The sequence below is a fragment of the Apodemus sylvaticus genome, chromosome 3 (genome assembly GCF_947179515.1).
Source record: "Apodemus sylvaticus chromosome 3, mApoSyl1.1, whole genome shotgun sequence".
Classification (NCBI taxonomy): domain Eukaryota; kingdom Metazoa; phylum Chordata; class Mammalia; order Rodentia; family Muridae; genus Apodemus; species Apodemus sylvaticus.
The window spans coordinates 42,483,737-42,510,144 of record NC_067474.1 but is presented as its reverse complement, the minus strand read 5'-3'; the positions used below and the strand labels follow the sequence as shown (position 1 = coordinate 42,510,144).

At 35.6% G+C, this 26,408-nt stretch overlaps 1 protein-coding gene across 1 annotated transcript in view; it reads right to left on the bottom strand.

Moving 5' to 3' along the window:
• Positions 1-4,680: 4,680 nt before the first annotated feature.
• LOC127680224 (ephrin type-A receptor 7) overlaps positions 4,681-26,408 on the bottom strand; it is a 91,318-nt gene continuing 69,590 nt past the window's right edge. The window contains exons 5-13 of the mRNA XM_052175777.1: positions 25,049-25,217; positions 19,849-19,957; positions 19,181-19,236; positions 14,882-15,007; positions 13,771-13,956; positions 13,149-13,210; positions 11,947-12,156; positions 11,098-11,247; positions 4,681-4,878 (exon numbers count right to left, since the gene is read on the bottom strand). Coding sequence (XP_052031737.1) covers positions 4,681-4,878; positions 11,098-11,247; positions 11,947-12,156; positions 13,149-13,210; positions 13,771-13,956; positions 14,882-15,007; positions 19,181-19,236; positions 19,849-19,957; positions 25,049-25,217 — 1,266 coding nt within the window. The remainder of the gene's footprint in view (positions 4,879-11,097; positions 11,248-11,946; positions 12,157-13,148; positions 13,211-13,770; positions 13,957-14,881; positions 15,008-19,180; positions 19,237-19,848; positions 19,958-25,048; positions 25,218-26,408) is intronic.

The following is a 26,408-nucleotide window of genomic DNA, read 5'->3' as shown; positions in this document are numbered from 1 at the left end:
ACGCTACTGATTAGAATTGTAAAGTGCTATACTGAGGTTAAACACTTTTGTATACACTGCAGACACTGAAAAATAACCCTCAAGCACATTGTGTTATAGTTCCAAAAATATATTTACAGTCTATTACAAAGATTACAAATGGAAGTGTCTACGGTGACTGGATTATGCTAATTAAAACTATTTTTACAGATTATTATTTTTTTCCTTAGGGACAAAAAAAACATTTTAGTGAAATTAAAATGAGTTTTCTACTCAATCGAAAAAAATAAATTAAAATATCAAATAACACTGTACAGTGGTAAAAAGAAAAACTAAGGATAGGGAGGGGTTTGGGAAGCAATCCATTTGAGTTTTCTATAGCCATCTTTGGTCCTAAATGTGGGAAAACACATTATGTAGCACTGAAAATACCTGTTTCTTTGTGAAGCTCTGCAAGTAAAATAGAAAAATATAGAGCATTTTCATGTCCTCGGAGCCACTACTGAGAAATGTGTATACAAAACAAGACGGTATAAATAAAATTTACAAGTTTTACAAAGGAACATTTACAGATTTTGCTTGTTACCTGTTCTTGATTGTTTGTTTGTGGAGGTCCACATTACCAAACAACACCAATTAGGACCGATCCCTGGGATCTTTCTCTAGTAAAATCGTTATAAACAGCCCAATTTTCTTTGGAAGTACAACAGTTCAGTTTTTGGGGTAGTTCATGATTTTTGTAACTTTTGAAAACATTACTCAAATATGTATACATTCCTGAAATAGCTATAAAGACACATTTAATTATTGCTTATGAAATTCTAACACAGTAACCAAATAATATGGTCTGATCAATAAAGTGGAAGCAGAAATGCCAGACCCTTTACTTCTTCCTTCTGGGGTAAAGAAATTTTGACTTAAAAGAGTTTGTGTGTGTGTGTGTGTGTGTGTGTGTGCATGTGTGTCACGGTTCATAGATAAAATACCCCTGTGTTGCTTTCATATCACTGCTCTGGTGGAAATATTTGCTGCAAGTTTGTGAGTGGTGAGAAGTGAACTGCCCCTGTGATCTTGCATCAGAGTAACAATAGAAAACTGAATTCATTACTTTTGTATTTGGACTGCATTCAACAAGAAAGAATACAAAATATAGGTCAACTATGTTCCTAAATTTCTTACTGTCACAAGACTGAAACTCTTGATGTGCTCCAATTGGGTTAGCCCACACTGGAGAGCTCTGCCTCAGGACCTGCTTTCACCAGCATCTTCAGAGGAAGCCTCAGCCTTTTATCATATACACATAAACCTAAAATTTGACATCTTTTTTTATTAAATTCTTCCTAGTAAATCACTCTATAAACAATCTGTTAAAAGTGCCTTATAGTATTTATGGATCATTATTGCTTTCTTTTTTTTTTCATTGAAAAGTTAGTATGTTGTCTGATTTTTTACAAAGAAAAAAAGAATTCCTGTTAAAAAATATCAGAGCTCTTGGCAACTTGCGATTCTGAACTACCTGCCAATCAGCAAACAATATCAAAACATCACTGGTGTAACAGAACGGAATGACACAGTCAGGATACCAGAGCCTTGAAGGACAAAGCCATATCCTCAACTGTGTGCGTAGTTTTGCTTTCCTTTAAGTTTGAGATTCTTTCTAAGGTACCCAGTGTAGTAACGTGTCATAAATTTAACACTAAAAAGGTCCAAAGCTACAAATAACTTTCTAAAACAAAGTCCTTATGCAGAATAAACACAGATGATTCTGGAAAAGAATAGTCTGAAATCACATATTTTAAGGAAAATATTTCATTGATTTTTAACAATAAGATCATGATTTTATTTGACAAATATATTCTTTCTTAAATTCTTTATGTACACTTTAAAAAGTCTATAAGATAAAAAGGAGGTTCGAGAGCTCAAGGTGTTGGGATGTTTTTCAGGTAGTACTTTGTTTATTGTCTCTGCTGTGTTCCTGGCCACCAGTGGTGGATCCTAAATTCCCTTTTTGTATATTCTGGTGGCACTTAGGAGTTCAAGTCTGTAGGTGCTTCTAAAATCTTCTCTTTATTGTAGGAAGGACCCAGTATATCAACTGTCTTCTAGCAGCATTCTACGTGTATACTGAAGGCCAGAACTGTTCTCCTGCAGTCTTAAGCCTCATCTGAGGAAGGCCGATGTGTCACACTTGGATCCCTGTTCCATGTAAATGCAACATTTGTGCCCGCATAGTCTGGATGCTACTCATGATCTTCTTTTGATGGCCAACCAGTGTGATCCCTAAACTCATCACATCGCTGAAAAAGACAAGGGCATGCTTATCAGATACATGACAAAAATGCGATCATGCTCCACGTGCTCCTCGCCTGTCACTCACATTTTCTCTCACCTTTAAGCTGACAGGTACTAACATCCCTCTTAAGTGCTACAGTCTTACTCCAAAGAAGACCGTATACTAACTTGTTTGGACAGCCTCATTTGAAAAAACTGGATGAGCAAGTCTGTCTCTTAATTTACCATACTGTTGCTTTTTAATTCCTTCTGAGATTTTTATTTTAAAAGGTAATGAAATGTTACTTGAAACACTGGACATTGTAAATTATATAACTGGAGGAAACACGGGGTGTTGTAACAGTGGAAATCATTTTTAGAACCCAGGAGATAGCTCAGAAAGTCAATGTCGGACAAAAATGTGCAGTGAGCTAAATTCCAGGAATAATTCTGAGCATATATTCCTAGCTGTGAAATTGCATTCCTTCAATTCAATAGCAAGAATAAAAATGTACAATGCTATAGTCAAAGCTTAAATATTCAGTAAGTTAACTATAACTATGTAAATGTTTGTATCTTTTCTAATAGCCACAAGAGTTGAACTTAGATATTTCCAAATACCAGAAACTTTGCAATGATGTAATAATACTGCATTATATTGCAGGTTCTTTCAAAAGCACAGAATTACAGAGATAAAGGTTACTTTAAAAATACAGGTATAGGCATGCCAACTTTATGTATTGGTTGTTAGAAAAAAATGGAAGGGGACAGTATATGTCATTTCTTGGTGTGCACAGAAAAAATATTTGGTTCCAAGACTGAGAGGGTTTTAGGAGAGTTTTAATGACTATTTAATCAATGATTAACTAGAAAGGAAAACTTAGGTCTTCTGAGTTTAAATTTATAGTTGTTTGAAAGCTCATTGCAGAAATATTCCTCGGCGAATAGGAACCTGAATGATACAGTGGTTAATAAGGAGAAAGTCCCACTGTGCAGAGTCATCCAGAATGCTGGCCATGGAGACAAATTAGATGTCGGACTCCTGTTGTGTCATCATAGAGGACATTTAAATTTTCTGACCTTTAGCTTTTATCATTTACAAAATTACCATGTGATTATTGATTTCATAAAATGGTTAATAGGCTATTTAAGAAAACTATACTTAAAAACACTGTTGTCACATAACCATTTTCTAAGAGAAATGCCTTTCCCTCTTGAATTTGTGATCTACAGACTTTTACTCTAAACAAGATAACCCAGCATATGAATCATGGATTGTACCTCCTCAATTATTAAATACAACTTAATAAGTATCAACTTACTCAATAGTCATCCTAGCCACTGACTCGAGTGAGTTATAACCCGCTGCAGTGAAGTTGTCCTTATACCTCTCCATTTTAATAGCTTGCAACCATTCTCCAACTGAACAGAAGGCAGTGAAGTCGGGAGTGCTCTGGTCCAGAAGAGGGCTTATGGGTCTAGGTAAGAGTAAAATACAGCAATAAAAAAGAATATTCACAGCAGTTATCAGAAAAGGGTGTTTGGATACACACAGGGAGAAGGTTATAGGAAATACAGTAAGATGTCTGAGCTAAAACCCAAAGAAAGTAAATGATCCAGAAACTACAACTACCTGAATTTAAGTTTTCATTGTAAGAGTGCTCACTGGCCTGTGTCTTCTTACATGCTCATAAACACCATATAGGTGATGATGCTTGGAAAACTCATATTTGTTCATTGGCTTTTTTACAAGTAGATGAGAGTAAAAGTAAAAGATATCTGGCTGTATCCTAACTCACGCAGGCCACCAGGGTGCTATTCAGAGCATTAAGAATTCTCTGTTTTGATGACATACTGGGAGTCCCATGGAGATAATAGACCCCCATTGAGTGCAGCCCGCAGTGGCAAGCTTTTCTGCAGCCGAAGCTGAAAAACTACTGCTGTGCCCTGTGCTCAGAGTGAAGGGACTGTACGTAATGGGCATCTTGCACAGCATATGCTGAGTTACTTTTTATAATTTCTAACTCTACAGAAGCATTTATCAGATAACAAAGAAAAGGAATAAGTTACGTTATAAGAATACAGCAAAGCTACAGCCACACAGTAAAAGCTAACAGTGAGGCACAGAAGCAAGGCATGGCTGGCTACTTGGTCACAAAGACCCAACCAGCGCTTTCTGAGAAAGACCTATGATGTTCTCAGAAGTCCTAAGAAAAGAGAAATCCAACAACATTGAATGGATTTTGTTAAATACTAAGTAATGTAGACCATCTAGAAAGGAAAAAACAAATAAGCCAATAAAGCTTTGCAAGCATAGCATTATGGTATAAATATATGGTTGAACACAGAAGTCAGTTTGCTATTGGGGAAAGGGTGAGGAGGTAGATGGTTTGTTTTAATTTCATTCAGTTCCATCTCACCGGAGATTTCTTACCTACTACAAGTTCCCAGGGGTGTTTTCAGACTACTTGGGTTTCGAATCATTTTGTCTAGAATGCCGACTATCTGCTCAAACTTTGGCCTTTCTGCCCGTTCTTTCTGCCAACAATCCAGCATTAGCTGGTGAAGACCAGCTGGGCAGTCCATGGGTGCTGGTAAGCGATAACCTTCTTCTATTGCTTTAATGACCTGATAGCCAAAGAGGACATTAAAAAAGATTACCAACTGAGCTTCAATTATAATGAAATGAACTGCTTAGAAGGCACAATGATTTATCCCGATAAGAGTGAGACATATTGCTTACAAAGACTTCTTTTTTCCCAAAACATTCATGAATATATTAAGCATGTTATTACGAGGTCCAGGAGGTGCAGGATATGATGACATTTCCTAGTTAATTCAGCAATAGGGAACAGCAATTAAGTTCACACGGGGAGCAAGAGATGGAAATATTTTTAATGCCACCCCAGAGGTTTTCAAAAGGGGACATGTCATGGAACTCTCTCTGCCAAATATAGTTGTAAGAATACACATGTGCATAGAAGTAAAAGATAATGAAAGTGGAAAAGGAAATTGAGTTACTGAAAGTAAGCCAAAGAGTTTCACTTTTTGATGGGAGCAGATGACACTCTGCAAACAAGAGAGCACACAGTGTGAATGTGGCCTGCCAGAACCTACTCTCAGACACAGTTCTTTTAACTTCCAAGAGGGCTACTATTCTGGGTAATGTGATGAAAAAGCTTGCTGCATAGAGTTTGCTATGGCACGTGAAGGGTGGCTGGATTCCTTGCTGGCTCCATATTCACCTACCTGACAGATATAGGGAAAGCTTTACAGCAGAAAGCCGAAATGGGTGGTTAGTCAAAGCTTAGTGATTCGTAGTACCCCTCGTAGTACATTTTTTTACAGTAGATAATTTATAGATAAATAACAGCCAAGGTAATTATTTGTACCAACTTCAAATATTAATTACAAACAAATAGGTTTGTAGAGACATTTCTTTAAAGAGATTAGAGAGATTATGCTTCTTATTACCAATGTTCTTGATTATATGAAAAGCAAAAAAATCTTAAAAATCTAAAACTATTATTAGTCTGACCAGCACAAGGAAAACAGTAGGAAGGCAATCAATAAGTAAATAAGGGATTAAAAACCAAATAAAAATATTACTCAAGGAGATATACAAACCCTTGACATCATGATAGTATTAAAAATTTAAGGTGTAAGGATGGATGTTTATAGATTGTTGTTAGAAATTATGCTGATTTAGTAAACTGCAGTTGTAAAACTACAACTTATTTGTGTAACAGAGACCACTCTAGAAAACTACAACCAATCAGAACGCAAAGGTGTAGAGCCTAATCACAAAGGATACATCTACAAGACAGTCCCCTACCTGAAGCTCAGAGCTAGTTGTGGAAGAGGAGTAAGAAAGACAGTGAGATAGAGAGGAACAGGGACTTTGCTCTGAGACTATATCTCCTAGCAACAACAGTAGCCATCCACATAAGGTTGCACCAGCACGATCACTGAGACATAAACTGAGCAAGGATGTCTCCAATGAGTACACCACAGTCGATGAGAAAAAGCCAGGAGTCCTTGACACTACACCAAGAACTACAGGCAACTGAGGAACTGACAAAGTTAAAAACAGCAGAAGTGGGCTTTGCCCACTGGAGTGAGCACTCCCATTGGCTGTCTAGTGCTAGACTGTCAGCCCTGAAAACGTACATACAAGTAAAATCATATGGACTCAGATTATATTTAGGAACATGTATGTATATACTATTAATATATACTTGTAATAACAACTGATTAAAAAAGGGGACATGAAATTGAAGGAGAGCTTGGATATATATGTATCTTCTGGAAAAGAAACTAAATAAAGCTAGTCTTGAATTTTTGAAGAAAAAGAGGCAGACACAGTCAAACAAAGAACTGACATTATTAAATGTTATTGAATGACTTTGGTATTTTTAGGGACATTTGTCAACAAGATGTATATTCTTTTAAAGGAATAGCACATGAAAACATATGTAAGACAGAGGATGACACAAATCAGACAACTAGCACTAACTCTTTAGGAGAACAATTGATGATACATACAAAAAACAAAGGTTTCTCTTTGTACCTTAAGAGAAACCTGTATGCATACAGTATAATGTGAGAAGGTAAATAAATGCAATTATAGCAATATTTAAAAAGTGTTAACTATAAAACCCTAGTGCCAAATCGTCTCAAACTGTACAGGTGTTTGTATTGGATTACTTTACTACAAATCTCATAGGTTTCATGGCCATATCACAATCTATATGTTTAAAATTGAATGTATCTTATTGCCTTCAATCTTTTTCTGTTTTATCCAATGTAACTTAGCATTATCCTGGCCAGACATCTGAGAATGGTCTTGAGCTCTCTTTTGTATGTATAGGTAACTAGTTACCAATTTTTCATGGTTTTATGTCCTGAAAAACATGGTCTTGAAACAATCACTCTATATCTCATAGAATACAGGTATGGCCTTAAGTCTTCACCAAGTTTCTACAAGTACTGTTTATTTCTGAACAATAAAGGAGGAAACATTATGAGCATTAATAGAAGTTATATGAGCATTGGTGGACCCCAAATGGTAAGCATATATCACTGAAAACATTCCCCTGAAATACATCTTTTTCATGCTATTTATCCCATGGACAAATATACATAAATGATAACTTTATAAAGATCGCATATATGTATATGTATTACAAATATTTGTACATATACATATGGAATCATATTTTCAAAATTTTTATTTATTTTTTAGTTTTATGTGTATGGGTTTTTTGCCTACATGTTTGTATGAGTAGCGTGGTGTGTGCCTAATACCTACAGAGATGAAAAGAAGGTATTGGATCTCCTGGAACTGAAGATATTCACAGTTGTAAGACTTTCTTGGAATTGAACCCAGGTCCTCTGCAAAAGCATTAAGTGCAACTAACCACTTGGTTATAACAAAAACTTATTTTACATTCAAATAACAACATTGTTCTTGGATTCAAGTGTTGCATGTAAAACACGTTAGAGAAAAGTGGTTGCACTTTTGAATATCTAGGCTAAGTGATTTAAACAGTGGCTTAACCTGTGAAACTTAAATAAAAAACATAAATGTAAATGTATGCAAATTAAAATGACCACACAATAAATATATGGGAAGTTATTCTCCCCATTGGGAAGAGTAACTCTCCTCATACCCAAGGTTTGCTGATACTGAACACATAAAATGTTTTTTCTAATTTGACAAAATTTCAACTCACTATCTACAGCATTTGCTCAGTTCTTAGCATTTCCTCTACCACCTAACTGGCTTCCCTGTCTATACTGCTTTAGGTTGCCTGTAGGAAAAATTATTTATTTTTCCTTTTGTTCATAATCTTCATTTAAAATAGTTATTTTTTTAATGATATTTCTGACAATGTATTCTTCAAGATGGCTCCAAGCTTTCAGTATGTCTTTTAGTATTCTTGAGCTTAGAATACCATATAAGTTTAGAACTTTGGGCCAATGAAGCAAGTACTACTAATACCTTACAGGAAGGAAAGAGTTAGCAAACTTTTGTAGGCATCCCATTGCCTTCCAGAAATTTATGCAGCCTACTGACAAAAACTACTGACCTCAGTAGGAAACAAAATTCTTCTGACTGCTTAAAGATTAATGGGCTACACATTCACAGCATTGATACCTGAGTACAAATCTTCAATACATCCTAGCATGAGACCCAGTTTGGACCCAGAAGTTGCCACAGACACTGTTGACATCGACCAGTGGCAATGTTTTTCCATTTAGAGCATCTTGGCACAAGTCAAGTTCTATTCTTTAGTGATAAACTGGTCAATGTACTTGTACCCTGTTGGAAACTGATGTTCAACATTCTGTAGTTTGTTTTTGTTGTTAACATACCATAAAAACAACTAACAATTGAAGATACAACTAACAAGTACTATAAATATTTATCATATTTCTACAATGTAATTAATATGGCTTTGAACTGGAATTATTTGATTGCTACAGAAAGAATCTTTTTTCAAGACAGGCATGTGCCACCACTGCCCAACATACAACAAGATTTTAAGGACATTAAATAAAACAGGTAACTATCCACACTATTTCCTGGAAAACGAAAGATAGAAATGTATTGAAAAAGCTTACCATATTAATTTCATATTACCTATAACACTGCTTCATTTGCAGGTGAAACTATAGAAAGTTATAGGTATATGAAAATAAAAATGCCTATTCAAATGCTTATGAGGTGATAAGTTATTTGAATATATATGGCTATGCATATACCTATTTTCTTGCCCCGTATTCTAGTATTCTTCTGTCCAGAATGAAGTCAAAGCACCAGACAACTCTCAGTTCTACTGTCCCATTGCCACCTACCCTTTCTATATTTCCTTATATTGACTGTAGACACTTTATCAAATACCACATTCGGACTAAAGTTTTGAAGATTTGCATAGGAACAAAACCATAAATTTACATCACGTTTTCATTGTATATTATGAAAAGTCCTTCAGAATCAAATGCATTTGAAATTTGAGGCCTTTCTAAAATGCCTCACAAATGCCTAGCTGCTAACTTTAAACAATGCAAATGAATCAGTTCACTTAATAAATCTATCCAGAAGGTTGTGGATATAACTCAATGTTAGGGCGCTGGCACATATGAAAAAATCTGATTAGAGCAACCATCTCCGGAAAGGCAATATGTTCCTGTAAACAGCGAAGCTTCTAATGCATTGGGGAATCCACAGATCTACCCACTGGCTATAACCTCTGGCCAGACTCCAGAAGAGAACCTTTTCTCTTGAAAAAAATTAATTTTATCTCCATTTCAACCTTGAAAATGAAGCATAATTCCCTAAATTATATATTAATGCTTAACTGTAAAACAAAATCTGCTTCAATAGAAAAATTAATAAAAATTTCTCTTTGTACATTCACCATACAGGCAGCCTTTTATACAACAAAAAACCCATGCCCAAATTGAATTCACACCTCCAGGATAAAAATACTAAAAGGTTGGTGCTAAACACTGAAGTCAGAACAAACCCCATTCCAGATATAATGCTATTTGATCAATATAATGCTGTTTTTGTCATAACAGTTCTTTGTGATGTTTGTTTTAAAAGAAAAAAATAAACAAACACACAAACAAAAAACAAGGTAATTTCCAAACTTAAAAGTGTAAGGTTTTTTTTTTTTTCCTCCTCAACCATTTCTGTTATGTTTAGAAGTTAAGCAAACTTTGAGTTTAAGTCATCTCACATTGCTGTCAATCCTTTTAGGTTTGAAACTAGTATGAGAGGAAAGGTGTCAGAAGAGATGAAACTCTATGGAGTATCTGGGGATGTAAATATTCCCTTTCTCTACCCCAAGGATTTGTTTGCCACATTTTGACAGTCCATGAAATCTTTGACATTGAAACCTGTCAAATATTAGCAAACTCTGCCTCTGCCAAAAGGAAGCATCATTTAGATTTTTTTTTGTCTTTAAAACAGTAAAAACAAAGCAAAAAAAAAAAAGGCAAAGGTATATTGCTCAACTCAAAAATACCAAAATCCCTAAATGATTAGAAATCTCCCCCTTCTAGCATATGCCTCTCAATTAATGCGGAGAGCCAAAGCATCACAAAGCATTCCGTGTACAGAACATGCCTTTAAAAGCCACAGGAACTTGTTAGCTAACTCTAAATTATAAACAATGATATTGATCTAATGAAAATACTTGAATTTTAGCTGCAGCTGATTCCTGTCCTCGCCTACGTCTATATCAACTTGAGAACTACAGATCTACTTTATTTACTACTGGTATTCTTCTAAATGGCAGCGAAGACCATCTTGCTCTGCTACATTGCTTTTACCCAACTCTCTAAGGGGTTCCCTATACGATGGCCTTGTAGGACATCAATGAGAGAAGAGGCCCTTGGTCCTGGCAAGGCTCAATGCCCTAGTGTTGGGGAATTCCTTTGAAGGGAGGTGGGAGTAGGTGGGCTGGAGAACACCCTCATAGAAGCAGGGGGAGGGGTGATGGGATAGGGAGTTTTGGGGGGAAACCTGGAAAGAGGATAATACTTGAAATGTAAGTAAAGAAAATGTGCAATAAAAATGAAAAAAATAAGGACAAAATACCAGTTTCAGCATTCTATTGTGTCAATACAATTAAAATGAAAAGAAGAAAGTAATCATTTTAAGTTAAAAAATAACCCTCCTATTCATGATAATTATTAACATCATTGGCATTGATAATGATGGGAGGCTAGGAAACTATATTTTTATAAACCTAAAACAATGTGTCCTTAATGATCCATTGACGTTGTTACATGAGAAGTGGGTGTGAAACACGTAAGTCTTGTGTGTATACCTACATCTTGATTCGACATGTCCCAATAAGGTCGTTCTCCATAAGACATTACTTCCCACATGACAATCCCATAGCTCCACACATCACTGGCCGAGGTGAATTTCCGGTATTGAATGGCTTCAGGTGCAGTCCACCTTACTGGAATTTTTCCACCCTGGTATATATATAGAAAAAAAAAGACGTTGACATTTTAAGTCTGCACAGTAGCTTATACATCATTCATGGGCACGCCATCAGCTATGTTAAATGTTTCGCCATGGGTTGGCAGCCCAGCAGCATCAGGTTTGTGAACCTTGAACTTCTCTGTATTCAAAGTTACCAATCTTTCTATTAGGCACTCATTATGTGTTCATTTCTAAGGCAACTGTACTTAATGGACCTTGTATGTGTCAGGGCGAAAGTCTAATGAATAGATAATGACAAATCGGACCACATTGCCAGTAAACTGGAGTGAAAAACTGTGCCATTTAAGTCAACGTTCACATGCCATCCCTTTTCACTAATATAAAAGTCTTGAGTTAGCATCCCTAGTCTTTTGGTGTCTCTATTTAAACACCATTATATTTACTTCTGTGATAATACGCCAGTAAGTAGGTATTGTACTTAACAGAATAATATTTACATAGTATAAATCCAGACAGTGAAACACTAGGGTAAGATGTAACATTATTATTCTTCTCCCTTCCTTTCTGGTATTATGTGTAGACTGCAATAATCAACACCAATTTCCTCAAATGAAGGGAAAATCTGAGGTCAATGTGCATATCTCTTGGTGCTTCATTTTACCTTAAGTCCTTCTGGCATGCTTGGCATAGCTCAAGGATAAGAAGCATACTAATAGGGGTTTTCTTACAGTGGTTGTGTAGACGGCTTCAGGATCATCCTCTATAACCCGGGACAGGCCAAAATCTGACACTTTACAAACAAGATTGCTGTTGACAAGGATGTTGCGCGCTGCAAGGTCCCTGTGAACGTATCCCATATCAGCCAAGTATCGCATCCCAGCGGCAATGCCTCTCAGCATGCCCACCAACTGAATGACTGTAAACTGCCCATCATGTTTCTGTGGGAAGACAAAAGAAAGTCCTGTTAATGAGACTATAAAGGGAACAAAAGTCACCAGAAAAAAAATGTATGCGCCCTTGCAATTTACCATTGCATAATAGGACGTGTCAATTAATGCGCTGTGTAATGTAGATGTAAATAATTAGTGGGAAAAATAGCACTTGTTGCTTTAGTTGATAGTCAATATAATAGATCTGTGGTAATACCTATATACACAAATATTACATATATTTGTTATTTTCATGATAACCGAAAATAACTGGCCATTTTAAAAATCCACTTATGTACATGCTAAAATTCCAACAATGACTAGGAAATAGAATTTCCAGAAATAAACTTTGAAGCATATCTCCTTTATGCCAAAACATGTACGTAAGAATGCATAGAGCAAGGATTACATATGTATTATTTATTCTCTGCTTAGCAAAAAAGGAAAGGGGTCAACTACTTTTGATTTAGAATGTTGAAAAATTAAAGACAGCAAGTGATTAACAGTGGCCGGTCTTAGTTTCTTTTATCCCTTTTCTTGTATTGCCACAGGACTTACATTAACCCTCTACAACTGTGTGAGAGACCTTCAAAACCAAGCAGGTCACCATTCAGTTGTTAAAGGATACAGATACGCCACTGGGAAAATTCTTAACTTGTTCATATTTTGAACAGACAAGCTTCCTATAGTAAAATTGTGCTTGCTAATAATTAAGGATTTATCAAAGCATCATATGCCATTCATTAAGAATATTTTGCTGCCCTGCAATAGACATTTAAATCACACAGCTTTGGTATATCTTTAATACTTCAAGAAATGATATTAATAAGACAATTTCTTAAATATTCTCAGTTAACCCAGTCTAAAATTGTGGTTGTTTTCAAAGATCATTTCCTGACTTCCTACAGTTTACTATGTCACACTTCAAGACAGTTCACACACTTGAGCCCCTCTCAGGCCCAGTCCAGGTGCCATGGGAGGAGGAGGAGGTGCGAACTCACCCTGAGAAATGCGTCCAGGGCTCCATTTTCCATGAACTCTATCACGATCATGACGGGCTTCCCTAATGATAAAATAAAAAAAAAAAGGAGAAAACGCTATTTCCTACAAGCTATGCCCTACACTTGAGAATTTCTCATTCTTTCACTCTGAATCCTCTTGGTAATCTTGGGAGATGCTGGGGGAGGGGGGTCAGAAATGACACTTTCTAATCACAGGACTAAGACTGGGCGACATGCAAGGCTGCAGAAGGTAGTTACAGCACTCCGCTCCATGGCTGCTCCCTGCCCTTTGCATCTGTACTTTGTGAGTAACAATAGCAGCAACAACAACAGTGAAACTTTATATACGATGTAGGGGAGCTACAAGACTCTTACAGCGTCTGAAGATAAATACAGACATTATTCAGTCATATTAGCCATGGGATTCATTCTTCAAATCTAATCCTGTGTTTTCCTTGATGATATTCTCAAGTAGCAGCAAAATAATTGCTTTTTTTTTTGTTAGTTACACACCAGTAAAAATCAGTTAGAAATGTAATGCATCCAGAATTTGATTTTAATTGCATAAGCAATGCTACTAATTTCCAGCATGTAATAACTGAAGCATATCACCAGTGACTACCTCTTGTGACAACCCCTTCCAAATGGACGACATTTGGGTGGTCAAACTGCCCCATGACGCTTGCTTCGCATAAAAAGTCCCTCCTTTGTTTTTCTGTGTAACCAACTTTCAGGGTTTTTATGGCCACTGCAACATCTCTTTTCCCTGGAAGTTTCAAACGACCACTGCAAACTTCTCCAAATTCTCCTGAAGTAAAAGAACAAGCAGGCATGTTTTAATTGCTGAAATGGTTCATGTTTTCAAAGAAAATGAAATAAAATATTTATAAAATAAGTTTTAAGCAATAATGTGTTTTTTTTCCTAAATGAAAACAGATACATCCAAATTGATGGGAGATTTTTATTTTTTTATATGCCATGAAACAGCTTATGAAATGAAGGGCAAAAAAATTAAAATTGAAGACACAGTTTTGTTTATTCATAGAAGTTAAGCCTTGCTAAACTGTCTGTTACATAGACTTTTCAGTTGGATTAACAAACACGCTTTCTGAGTCAGCCTTTAGATTCAAAATATCTACTCACTAAAGCATTAGGCACATTACCAAATTATAACAATTGTTATTGCTTTTACAGTATAAGGAACATTATGTATTAAAGATTATTAAAATATGGAATTATTATGCTTTATACTTCCTAGGTATAAGCCGTTTGGCTGAAAAATTAAATTTATATTATTCCATATAATTAACGTATATACACATTTCTACATAAATGTATATAGTCAATGGTTAATTGTTACAGATAAAAGAGAAAAAAGGAGTTTTAAAGATAGGAATGTATATTATATCAAGATTCAAGAAAATTCTGATGTTTAAAATTCTAGGCTATTCTTGAAAAACATCAAAAGGTGACTGTGAGTTAGCTAATGACACAGCATCTTAAGACCACAGTTGAAATCACAATCATATATATTCAGCCTCTGTACTACAAGTTCCCTTTCTGTTTCTTTTCTTTAAGATTTCATAAACAAATACAGCCTCATTGCTTCCAATAGTTCAGGTAAATGCAAGAGTTCTATACTTGAAGTATAATTATTTGGCTGTCATTATGATATATGACTTTCGATCTTGGCTAAATAGAACAGCTGAATAAGGAAGCTACAACAGCCTTACCTGCACCAATCACACGCTCAATTTTAATACAGGAGGCATCTAGCTCCTTGGCGAATTGATGGACAGCTCTATTTGGGTCCTCATAGGTTTCAGGGTCAATGTAGGTTTTGGTGCCTGGAAATTTAACTGTAATGATGTAAGAAAGCATGACTGTGATGAAGCAAAGCACTTATTGTGCAGCCAGCCCAGGAATGTCATTATGCAGAGCGCTCCTTGGAACAGTGACCTTGCTTCCACATCACCTCATTCACAGCAGTTCTAACAGACTAGTCCAGTCTGCTGACGTCTAGGTATTATCTGCAAGCTTCTCTAGGTAGCATAGGATCCAACTCATAGGTTACTAACTGAATTGCTTTTCCGGTAAATCAACAAAAGACATCCACCGAAATTTCTGACGTGCCTGTACCTATCGGATTGGAGGTTTTGATTAAACTCAGAGCCGTCACAGCTTACTTCAAGCCATACCGAGGGTTGGAATGGACTTGTAGACACATTGATAAATTTATCAGCCAGTCAATCCGTCAAATTAATACACCAGGGAAATAAGACATTTCGTTTACAGGTAGACCACTACACTGACAGCAATATTAAAAACATTTAGACATCTTACTTATTCTTTGATTTATTTTTAAAGACCAACCACTGTTGACATATACATAAAATTAGTACAAGATATGAGGGACTGCTATCACAAAATCAAAGAGAAATATTCAAAAGACATAGTTTTATATTCACCTTGAGGGTAATAGGGGCTGGATATACAAAGTGCAGAGCAAGTTAGAAAATTTACAATATTCCTGGGATCTGTTACCAAGTATGACAGTGATTCGAAAGAGAAATGGTTTATATAAACTTTTCATTATAAGGCTTTGGAAGATCTTAGCTAATAGGAGGAGGTAGCCAGTATGCCTCACAAAAGGTAGTCAAAATTGAAACAACATCGTATCATTTTAAAAGTTAAAATCTTTCAGTGCACCCAGAAGCATGCAGGTAACAGATAAATGCTCAGTCAACTTGATATCAAATTCAATTACAATAAAGTATTCCAAATCTACTCATTTGGTTCAAGACAAAGATAGGTAGGCATATTTGGTTATATGAATGCAATGAAGAAAATTACACTATATCCTTAAAAATTCTTTATTATTTTTAACAAAGCCACCAAACAATCTTTCCATGAAACCGTACTGCTCTCAGAACAATGTCTTTATCTATTTACACTGCGGCCTAACTGTGCTTATGGAGTCACATTCAATCAAGATCAGAGTTTAAAAAATAAACATAGAACAACAAAATAAGCAGAATGTATAAAGGAAAATGGGACTTAAAAATCTTGATTTATTCTGCTGTAGTTGATTGTTTATCCAAAATTGATTGTCTTAAACAGTTATTGTTGCGGTTTATAAAACTGACAGATGCTCATTTGTTACTAAAGCTGAACATGAAAAAAAAACACAAGAAGGGAAGAGAGAGAGAGGGGATAGGAAGAGAAAAAAGGAGTACAGGAAAGAGGGGAAGAGAAAGAAGGGAAGAAAACAATAGGTTAACCTCCTAGGTTGTCAGGCAGTTGGAGAAAGAGCCATCTTCTCCCTTTTTACTCTCTCTTTCTGTCATTTTTTTTTTTGATTTCCTTTTGTTTTCGATAAGGAAGCTAGATTGGAAGTAGCCTTCTGCATCTCAAACGGGTCTCTGATGGTTCTTTATTCAAGCTGTCATAAAACATTTTGACAGGCCAAAGCTGTTTTGGCATAAAAACATGAAATACTACCCAGCTTGGATTCTAAGACATTGTTAGAAGAAACGGTAGGAGGAAACAAAATGCAAATTGTGACTGCTTCCCTAAGCTCCTCCATTGTATTTATATCTTAAAATGTGATACTGGGGGCTCTTGGGAGCCCAGGGCACCTGCTACAAATGACTGGGCATTCTGTTAAACTCAGGGCTTCCAAATCCCTGTAAAAAATCAAGTCTGGTTTCTCTGCATCTCCAATGTGCTGAGGGAATAAAAGGACACCAGCATGTCATGTAAATAGCTAGGTCTTTTAGATAAAGCAGTAAAGTGGGATCCAGTGTATGGTTCACACTGAATGACAGCTATTTAAAAGGAGTGGGTCAAACATAGGACCGAGTAATCAAGCACACTTTACTTTTTCAGTATTATTTCAGTATTTCAGTACTTATTCATTTAAAAGTCTTATGCTTCAAATCAAAGGAAATATTGACATAATTTCAGACCATTGCTTTGTCCAACATAAGAAAATAAGTGTGTGTGTGTGTGTGTGTGTATGTGTGTGTGTGTGTGTGTGTGTGTGTGCGTGCGCGTGCACGTGTTTGTGTGTGGATGTGTTTTCATACCTCATTTACATTTCTCATAAATATTAAGTGTTTCAAAACCACCACAGATATTTTTGCCAAAGAGATGGAAGCTGCTCATCTACAGCAAGTTCATCCTGTCTACATAAACACGTAAAACACCCATTCTGAATGGTTCTAATTAAAAACTCGATGTAAATCATGAAAAAAAAATGTGAATGGTTGCAAAATATTAAAACTGAAGGATGACACTTAAACATATAGCATGAATTTTGCTTAAGCTGTCTTTCCGTCTAAATTCTGCATCACGCTACAAGGTAAAAGCCAATGAACAAGAGTATATTTGATTATTTGAGAAGGTCTTATATAAATCCCTTAAAGGACAGGAAAGTGACATATTGATGGTGGTGATATTAAGCCAGTACACCCGTAAGTTATCCATCTCTGGCAATGACGAATGATGCCAGGAAACCTATCCAGCTCTTACATTTTTATTCTGTAGATGGTTTTCAATGCAAATACAGTCTTAGGCACTCAGATTCCAGTGGTTTCTTCCTCATTTTGGGAAGTATTATTTTGTTTGTTTGTTTTCTGTCACAAAGGAGGCAAAAACATCTGAGCTGTCCTTCTCTTCTACCTATAAACTGGCTATGGGATTCTCATCAAAGATGCTTTTTATAGGGAACTCACTGGCAAATTAGTCAAAGGTCCTGACTGAGGAACAGAATTATGTAGAGGCAGGGAGACTCAAAGCATGTAAGCTTTGAACTGTATATGATCTGGATGTCAACTTAAAGGGAATATACATAAAATTATATAGAGAAAGGCTTGGGACCTCCCAGAGTGTAGGAATGGTTCAATAACAGACTACTTGAAGCCTAAGACTCATGATAAAGTCATCTCTCCTTTGACTTGTATAATTGTGAGAATGCCCTCCTTGCTAAGATTCTACAGAGCTTCCTGTTCAGTTTGGATCATTGTTACAAAACACCAACTCTTTTAAAAAGCAGAAGTTAAAATGACCTCTGCTTTGACAGATGCAAAGGAGTTAAGATTCAGAGCAGAATATTTTTAATTTGACCCACACCTTCAGTATGCGTGCTGTCTTTAAGTTATGAGGATACTCTAAAATGATTTGACATTCCTGAATGCCATTTAGACACTCAACATTTTAGAATAGGGGCATTATAATCATTCTTAGGTACTATAAGAATAATGTGGCCAATTAGGTAATAATTAGTTATTATATCATTTTAGGAACTTTATGCAGAAGATATAGCAAATAAAAATAATAGTTATACCCAGATTTTATATTTTTATGGTTTAAAACTAGGAATAATGAGATTGGTTTTGAATTTCATTAATTACAGAACTGAAATAATTTGCTTCTGAGGATTTTATTCCATCTGTAAAAGTATCAACATTTATTATCAAAACCTTATTTTCACTTGCCATTCATTTTGCAAGAAAAATAATGCAGATGCACTCCTATTTTCTTTGGATTGATAGGCCTCCTTTAGAATTGATTTCTAACATGAGTTTTTAAGAACCAGGCAGCTCACATTCCTAGGAAAGCATCAGAGGATTGGAGACTAACATTATACTATTTATTTCCCATGACACATCTCTCTGTAGTAATTCATACTGGTTTCCTGTGCGAAGTGATTCTTGTGAGCATCACTCACTGGGTGGGAGAACGGGCCTATCGTAACTTACAATGACACCCCTTTCTAGAAAAGAGGAAAGTGCTGCAATTAGCAGCACGCTACTGTAGCGAGAACACCCAGGCAGGAGCAGGGTTTGCAAAAGGCAAAATCTGTGATATGAAAGCAGTTGAATATGCTAAAGTAATGTAACTGTTATATTTTTGAGCTCATTGCAGAATTTCAAGCGTGATGCATTAGGGATCCATTCATGCCAATAGGAACAATCATTATTCTGTTCGAATCTGGGTATACTGAAAGAAAGAAAAAGCCAAACACTTACAATGAAAGTAGAGCTCTTCATCCCCTTCTTGGTCAGCCTTGCTATAACCACAGTGCCTGGAGGGACAAAAGTAGATTTGTGGAAAGTTTACAGGCTGATCTTGTCTCATGGACTAGATGACAACATCAGAACATGCTAGCTAGAGGTATAAATAAACACAAATACATTATACCCACAGGTTTGAACTACTTGATGATAACATGGCAACCTATATGATCAAAATATTCACAGAAAATGGAGTCTATGTGCAAAACCAGACAACAGGGAAGTTTTATTGTATCAGATTTATCAATTAATATTCATTTTTATAGTTTTAGTGGAAAAGACTACAAATCTTAAGTGGTTTTCACAAAAGTTGATAAAACAAAATTAAAAGAGCAAATCTTTCCCTATGTTTCTTCTGTATTTATTATGAAATAACTGAAGGTAACCAATATATATTCACCTAACATTAGTTGTAGCAATTATTCATTTTATACTGAAAGCAGTGATCAAATTCATAATGCACGTCGATTTGGGGGGAAACTAAAAGCAATGGACTGACCTTTAATATTTATATCAGAAAATCAGTGCTCACATTGGCTAATGACATTCTAATAGAACGAATGGTCTGCACTTTGGGAAATCAACATATTTTATGCCAAATCCTAGGAGAATCTGTGCTTTACCTTCTTCCAATGATGAAGCCAAACACCATGAACACCAAGATGATGGTCCCTGCTACAGCCACCACAGCAATTATGATGACAGGATTCTGTTCGCTGGAGACTGCTGTCGCTACAAACAGAAGACAGAGACTCAGACCCACTCACTGCTAGGAGTAACATGAAAGGCTGAATAGGAAACAATTCAGATCATTTACTTTCTTTTGAATTTCTAACAAATTCATTTTAAGTAACAATATAAATGTACACAAATGGTTATGTATAGATTTTAAGGAAGTAGCAAGATTAGACAGGCATTAATATATTTATGATAAGTAAAATTTTCCAACTAGTTAAAAATATCTTAGAGTTATTGAATTGTAGTCTTTCCTATACATACTAATCATGCTCCCAAGATCATTAACAAAAGTTCAGCTGGTCTCTATAGTCTCCATACAGTTAAATCCATGAGTCATCTCCCCTAAAGCAGCTTGTGACTCAGGATGTTACAAGAAACAAGAGCTTATCACTTCCAGCTCTGTAACAATTGTTATGTCTTATTTATAGCTTGCATTTCCATTACCAAGATAGATGATAGATAGATAGATACAATTACTGGAGACAATATACAATGAAAATTTACATCTAAAAAATTACCCAATTACAAATGTGTAACACGCAAACTCAAATCAATATAATTTGCCTACTTTTACAATTGTCAACAACTATAATCTTTCATACAAGGCATGATGGAAAACATTACTCTTTCTTGTTGGTAGCAAGGGACTGGGTCTCTAGGGAAGAAAATATTATATATGCAGAACTAACTGCCTTGCCTCAGCCAGTTGTGCCAACAACTAAACAGATTTTGTCTGTATTACCCATGTGGTCTCCATTTGAGAACTTTACTTTCCTAAAGAGAGAGGTCCTATATTATACAGGAAAACTATAGAGATACCCAGTCATACAGTTTCTGAATGTGTGTATTCAACACTCTCCTAATTTGTCTCCTGGTGATCTGCCTCCAGAGAGAACTAAACAAAGGAAAGATTATTTATTTAGTGAATCACCTTTACATTCTAACAGCTGAGTTACAGTCTAATACTAAGAAAGCACAAGTTTTTAGTTCAGTCGCATTTCTTCTTATTTATCTATTTGCTTGTTTGTATATTTAGGTTTTTTTTTTTTTTTTTTTTTTTTTTTTTTTACATAGACAGAGAAGATACAGAGCGAAATAATTCTCACTGGAAAGGAAACAATTATACACCCAAGTGTAGAAATGCGTTGTGTTCAGCGATCCCCAGAGGTCAATTCTCTGCTTGTCTCAGGCTCAGTTCTTCCCTTTGCTTTTCAGGCAGCGCTCCAACGGAAACACTGAGCTCAGCTGAACAGCCAATCAACATGGATGAATATTTATTTACATACAGTTACTCAGTGTTGAACCTTAGTCTTTCAATAGCTGACCTGTTTTATTAATATTTTCATCTATATCAAGGGTAGACCACTTCAGATAGAACTATTGAGGCCATAATCAAAAGACCATCTTCTGACAACTGCAAAAGACGTAATTTGACTAAATAGAAGGGAAACTGGGGATGCAAGCACAATGGGATAGCCTGCTAATTTCAGTGTGAATAATGTCTAAGTGACCTCTTCCAAGGGAGAATCTTCCCTTCTGTCCTGAGTCTGAATATAGCACATCACCATTTCTTGAGCAGTAATAGTGCATTGTGACTTCTTCTAGAGTTAACCATATGGCCAGAATTCATAAACTTGGCACGCTTGGTTCACTAAGCTTAGATTAGGGACATAATATATCATGTGTAGGTGTGTACTTAATTCTTAGAGAAGCAACATGCTGAGTCAGCAGCCCTCAAAGGGACTAGACTAGGCATCCCTGGGAGTCTTGGAGAGCTTTCCAGGAAATCAGAAAGGCCAGCATCATTTTTCCCTTAATATGAATATATTGTTGTTTATTTATACTTTCATTTGCTTACAAATGCAATATCAAGTTTTTCAGAAACTCAGTGACCTAATGACATCACACTAATGGCTAAAGGAGGTGAATTTAATATGGAATGCTTTAACATAAACACAACCTTTTGAGGGTTCCTCAATAAAAGAGTAAAAGTGCTTCTGAGAAAAAGAAATTGCTGAGAATAGCTTGGCTAAATAATGAGACCTTTAGAAACTTCAAACTATGCATTAACCACACTGTTTTGTATGTATAAATTTAATGTGGATCCTACTTTCCCAGCACTTAGGGAAGGAGCAGTGCATCTGGATTCATACATGGATACACCAAGGAAAGATTTCTTTCTTTCTTTTTTAACATTAAAGAATTGCATTTATTTAATTGTGTACAGTACAGGTAAGAAGACAACTGGCTGGAGCTACTTTTCTCTTTCTTTCTTCACGTGGATTCCAGGACTCACACCCAACTGGTTAAACTTGGATGCAGGGTCCTTTAGTGGCTAAACCATCGCTCAGGCCCCAGCATAGCATTTTATTTTATTATATTATTATTTTAAATGTTTATTTATTCATGCTATATCCCCAAATCAGCCCCACTCTCCTCTCAGTAACCCTTCATGCAGACCTTTCCCATTATTATTGTGATGTCACAATGCTGCATTCTGATGGATCAGTGCAGCATTGTGTCATCATAATTCACAACTGTGAGGATATAATGAAGGACCACAAAGTAGCATGCTGACATCACAGTGGCACTTTGTGATGTCACAGTCAAACAATTTGATGGCATAACAGATCCTCGTGATGTCTCAATGTGTCATTACAATAGCACAGTGGGACACCGTGATATCAGAAATCATCACGATGATGATTATGATGATGATAATTCATCACAATTATGAGATTATACGCTAGCATTATGATGTTACAATACAACGGACTTTGTGGTTACAATTCAGAATTGTAATGGCACAGTTCAGTATTAGAATGGCATGATAAAGCCTTGTATGTCACCTGCAGCGCTGGGAGGCTATAATCCAGCCTTGTGATGGTAAAATGGACCACAGTGCTGTCAGAATGCAGCCTTACGATGTTAGAATTCTCAACTGTGATGCCACCATTCAGCATTATCAAGGCAAAGCAGAAATATCGTGTGGACTAATTGCAGCATTGTGATGTCACAAACCAACACTGTGGCACTACAATTCAGCATTGTGCTACAGCATTGCAGCCCTGCCATATCGTAGTTCAGTGTTGGGTTGTTGCGCTAGAGCCTTGTGATGTTGCGATGTGGTTTTGTCATGTTACGATGTGTCATTTTTGCGTATGGGGCATCATGAGAGCTAAAAGTGTCTTGTTAAGGAACACTAGGGCATCCTGATGTCACAAATCTGCATTGCAGTGGCCCCTATGGAGCACTGTCATGGTACAGTGGTACACTGTGCTAAGGAGAGATTTCTAACACCTATCTCAGAGCACTGAGTTATCCTGATAACCTAGCCTGTGTAGATGTGATCTGGTCATTTCTTATTCATTGAGTGATTTCTATGCAACAAACAGTACAGTGGTCACTGACAAGGCAAATTCTCTCTTCAATTTTCCATCTTAATGGAAGAGGATATCATGATAATAAAAATTACCAGAGGGTTTCTAATACAAAATATAATCTTAACATTAATTTCACATGGATACTCAGTTTCTGACACTTCACCTTACTTTTGAAGTCTTAGTTACTTCCTTTTAAACAGTGAAAATTACAATAATGAATATCCTAATTCAATAAATAAAGACTTTGTCTAAATTCACAAAATCAGGAAAGGATATAAACTCATTTTCAAAGCTTTCAAAGCTAAAGAAGACATAGCAGAACTTGAAAGTATCTAATTAGACATTAGAAAGCATAAGGTGATATTAGGAAGATGTCAGTTAAAAATTATGGCAGTACACTTCAATTCTAAGTGACTTTTTTGTTTCAATGCTAAAATATCTACTTCAATTGCTTTAATAGATGTTTGGGAGCTAGTGAATGCAGATATTCTTAATTTTGCTATTATATATTCCATAATAAGTGAAACTGATAAAACTAAATGGCATTCAACACATTGTCTCACATTATGGCAAGTTTTCTCAATTGATACTTTTACATGTACATTTGCTACAAAGGATCTATCATTCATATTCATTTAATATACCCTTCTTGCTATTTATTTTAAAATATAATAATATTTTAAAGAAGATATTATGGTTAGCAAATTTACCAAGGCTCAATTTTCACAAAGCATATTTATCAATTTATTCTACCATTTAAAAGTTTTATTTTTTTCTCAGATCAAAATAATTCTGATCAAAGCTTTGTTACTTTAAAACTTTTTGAAATATAAAGGGAGAAAGTCATATCATGGTTTTATTCACTTTTGCTTAAAATCTTAGAGGAATGCTAGAATGACAAAACTCCCAAATGTGGAAATACACCAAGGTCTCAGGCCAGCTGACGAATGACCAGCAGCTGTTCTCACCGCTCCCTGAGTACAGTCTGAGAAGAAACTTACGTCTTACACTATAACTCTTTATATATGACATATAACACCGTCATTGTGAAATAGGAGCAATTGATAAAAAGGCTGAAATCTCAGTGATCATGTTCTATTTTCAGGATGAGTGCTGGGTTCCAAGATAATTCATTTATATTTCATGTAAACCTCATATTCTCTTGTATAAATGAAATAATGCATAACAAATGTTTAAAAGAGAAAGTCCAAATAAAACAGACATGAGTTTTTGAGATCTTTCCAAACCCTCGATGTTGGAAACCATTGCTGGAAGCACAGAGCTTTGATGAGCTCAAAATCATGAATGGTATTATCTATCAAATCATCTTTTGAGGTATCTATTTGATACACATAATTCAAGTTACAACAAGGCCTTATGCCAACACACAAACTGAGTGACACCCACATGTATTTCCTATTTTATTTTTAATAAATAAATACACTATATATTTAAAAGACTGATATCATAAAGTTTGAACCTTGTTGAATAAAGACATTTAATATTTATTTTGACGAGTGGAATTTATAAGGGAAACCAGTAGGTTCATGTATATTCACTTTTAGATATAAAAACTATTCTTGATGCGAAATCATCACCCTCAATACAAAAGGGAAAACGAAACCCAAAGGGGAAAAGCCTAGAACCATTCATAAAGGGAAGAATCTGAACCAAGGGTGGTAATTACCTTCAAACATTTTACCTGAAGCTTCCTCAAGTGTGGCAACATCAAGCCTGGGGCTGTAATTTCCATACCCAGCAGCAGTGAACGCCCGGATCTGAAAAACATACACTGTTCCCGGTTTCAGATTATTAATGGAGGCGGAGGTGGACTTGGTTTTCAGTGTTGAGTATGTCCTTTCTCTTTGATCCTGCAATGATATTTACAGGGAAATTTTATTTGGCAGTTGATTCTGGTCACTACACCGCTTTTTTTTTTTTTTTAAACCTAGGCTACACAGAACCTTCTAGAACACCGGAACACTCTTTCTGAGATAAAATATTTTGCTGTGTTGTGACAGGGCATAATGGCCACAACTTTTTGGCAGCATTTCTCTATTAACTAAAATGCAGGTAGATCCGGGAAACCTCTGGCTTAGTACGGGATTTCATATAGCAATCTGGCTCTTTCAAACATTTTTCTGAGTGATATTTTGTTGACAAAATTTATGTATTAAAAAAAAATCAAGCAACCTATGAAATCAAGAAATTCAGCTAAATACTACAACCATAGTTGTGACACATCAGTTACTCTCAATAAAAATGAAGAGAACTACATCTGCAGAATAGAACTTAGCACAATTTTTAAATTATAAACTTCAATGTGGGGGCAAGAGAAATGGCTCAGCGGGTAAGAGCAATGACCCTTCGTCCTGAGGTCCTGAGTTCAATTCCCAGGAACAACATGGTAGCTGATAAGCATCTGTTATGGGATCCGATGCCCTCTTCCAGTGTACTCATATACATAAAATAAATAAAATTTTTAAAAAAGAAAAGAAAATAATAAACTTCACTGTGAGAGTAAACGTAAATTACGGTTGTTGTTTGACATCTTATTTAACTTTATTTACTCACTTTTAAAGTATAAACAGCAAGGCTTGCAAAGTTCATTAAAACAATAGCTTATATAACTTTTTTAGCTTTTGAAATCTCATGTTAAGCACATTATATTTATATATATGACATTTTTCATACATTTATGGGATAAGTTTAAGAATTAATTAAATGTGAAAATTCAAGCACATAAAAACTCTTGAAAACAATATTTTAAAAAGAGTAACAGTTGAATTTTCATTTGATATGATTTCTTAAGCTATTTATGAAGATGAGTTGAAAAGCTATATGTCTTTAAATATATATTTTTGGATAGTTTATGACTTTTGTAAGTACCACTGTTAAAATTATTTACTAAAATCTGAAAATATCACCTTGAATTATTTACCTTTTCTTCTAAAACTGAAAATAAAATTGGACTAACTTTATTGAGATTCATGTTAGCCATGCGCATAATCACTTATAAAGATGATCATGGATATTACATATGTAATTATAGACAGTTGAAG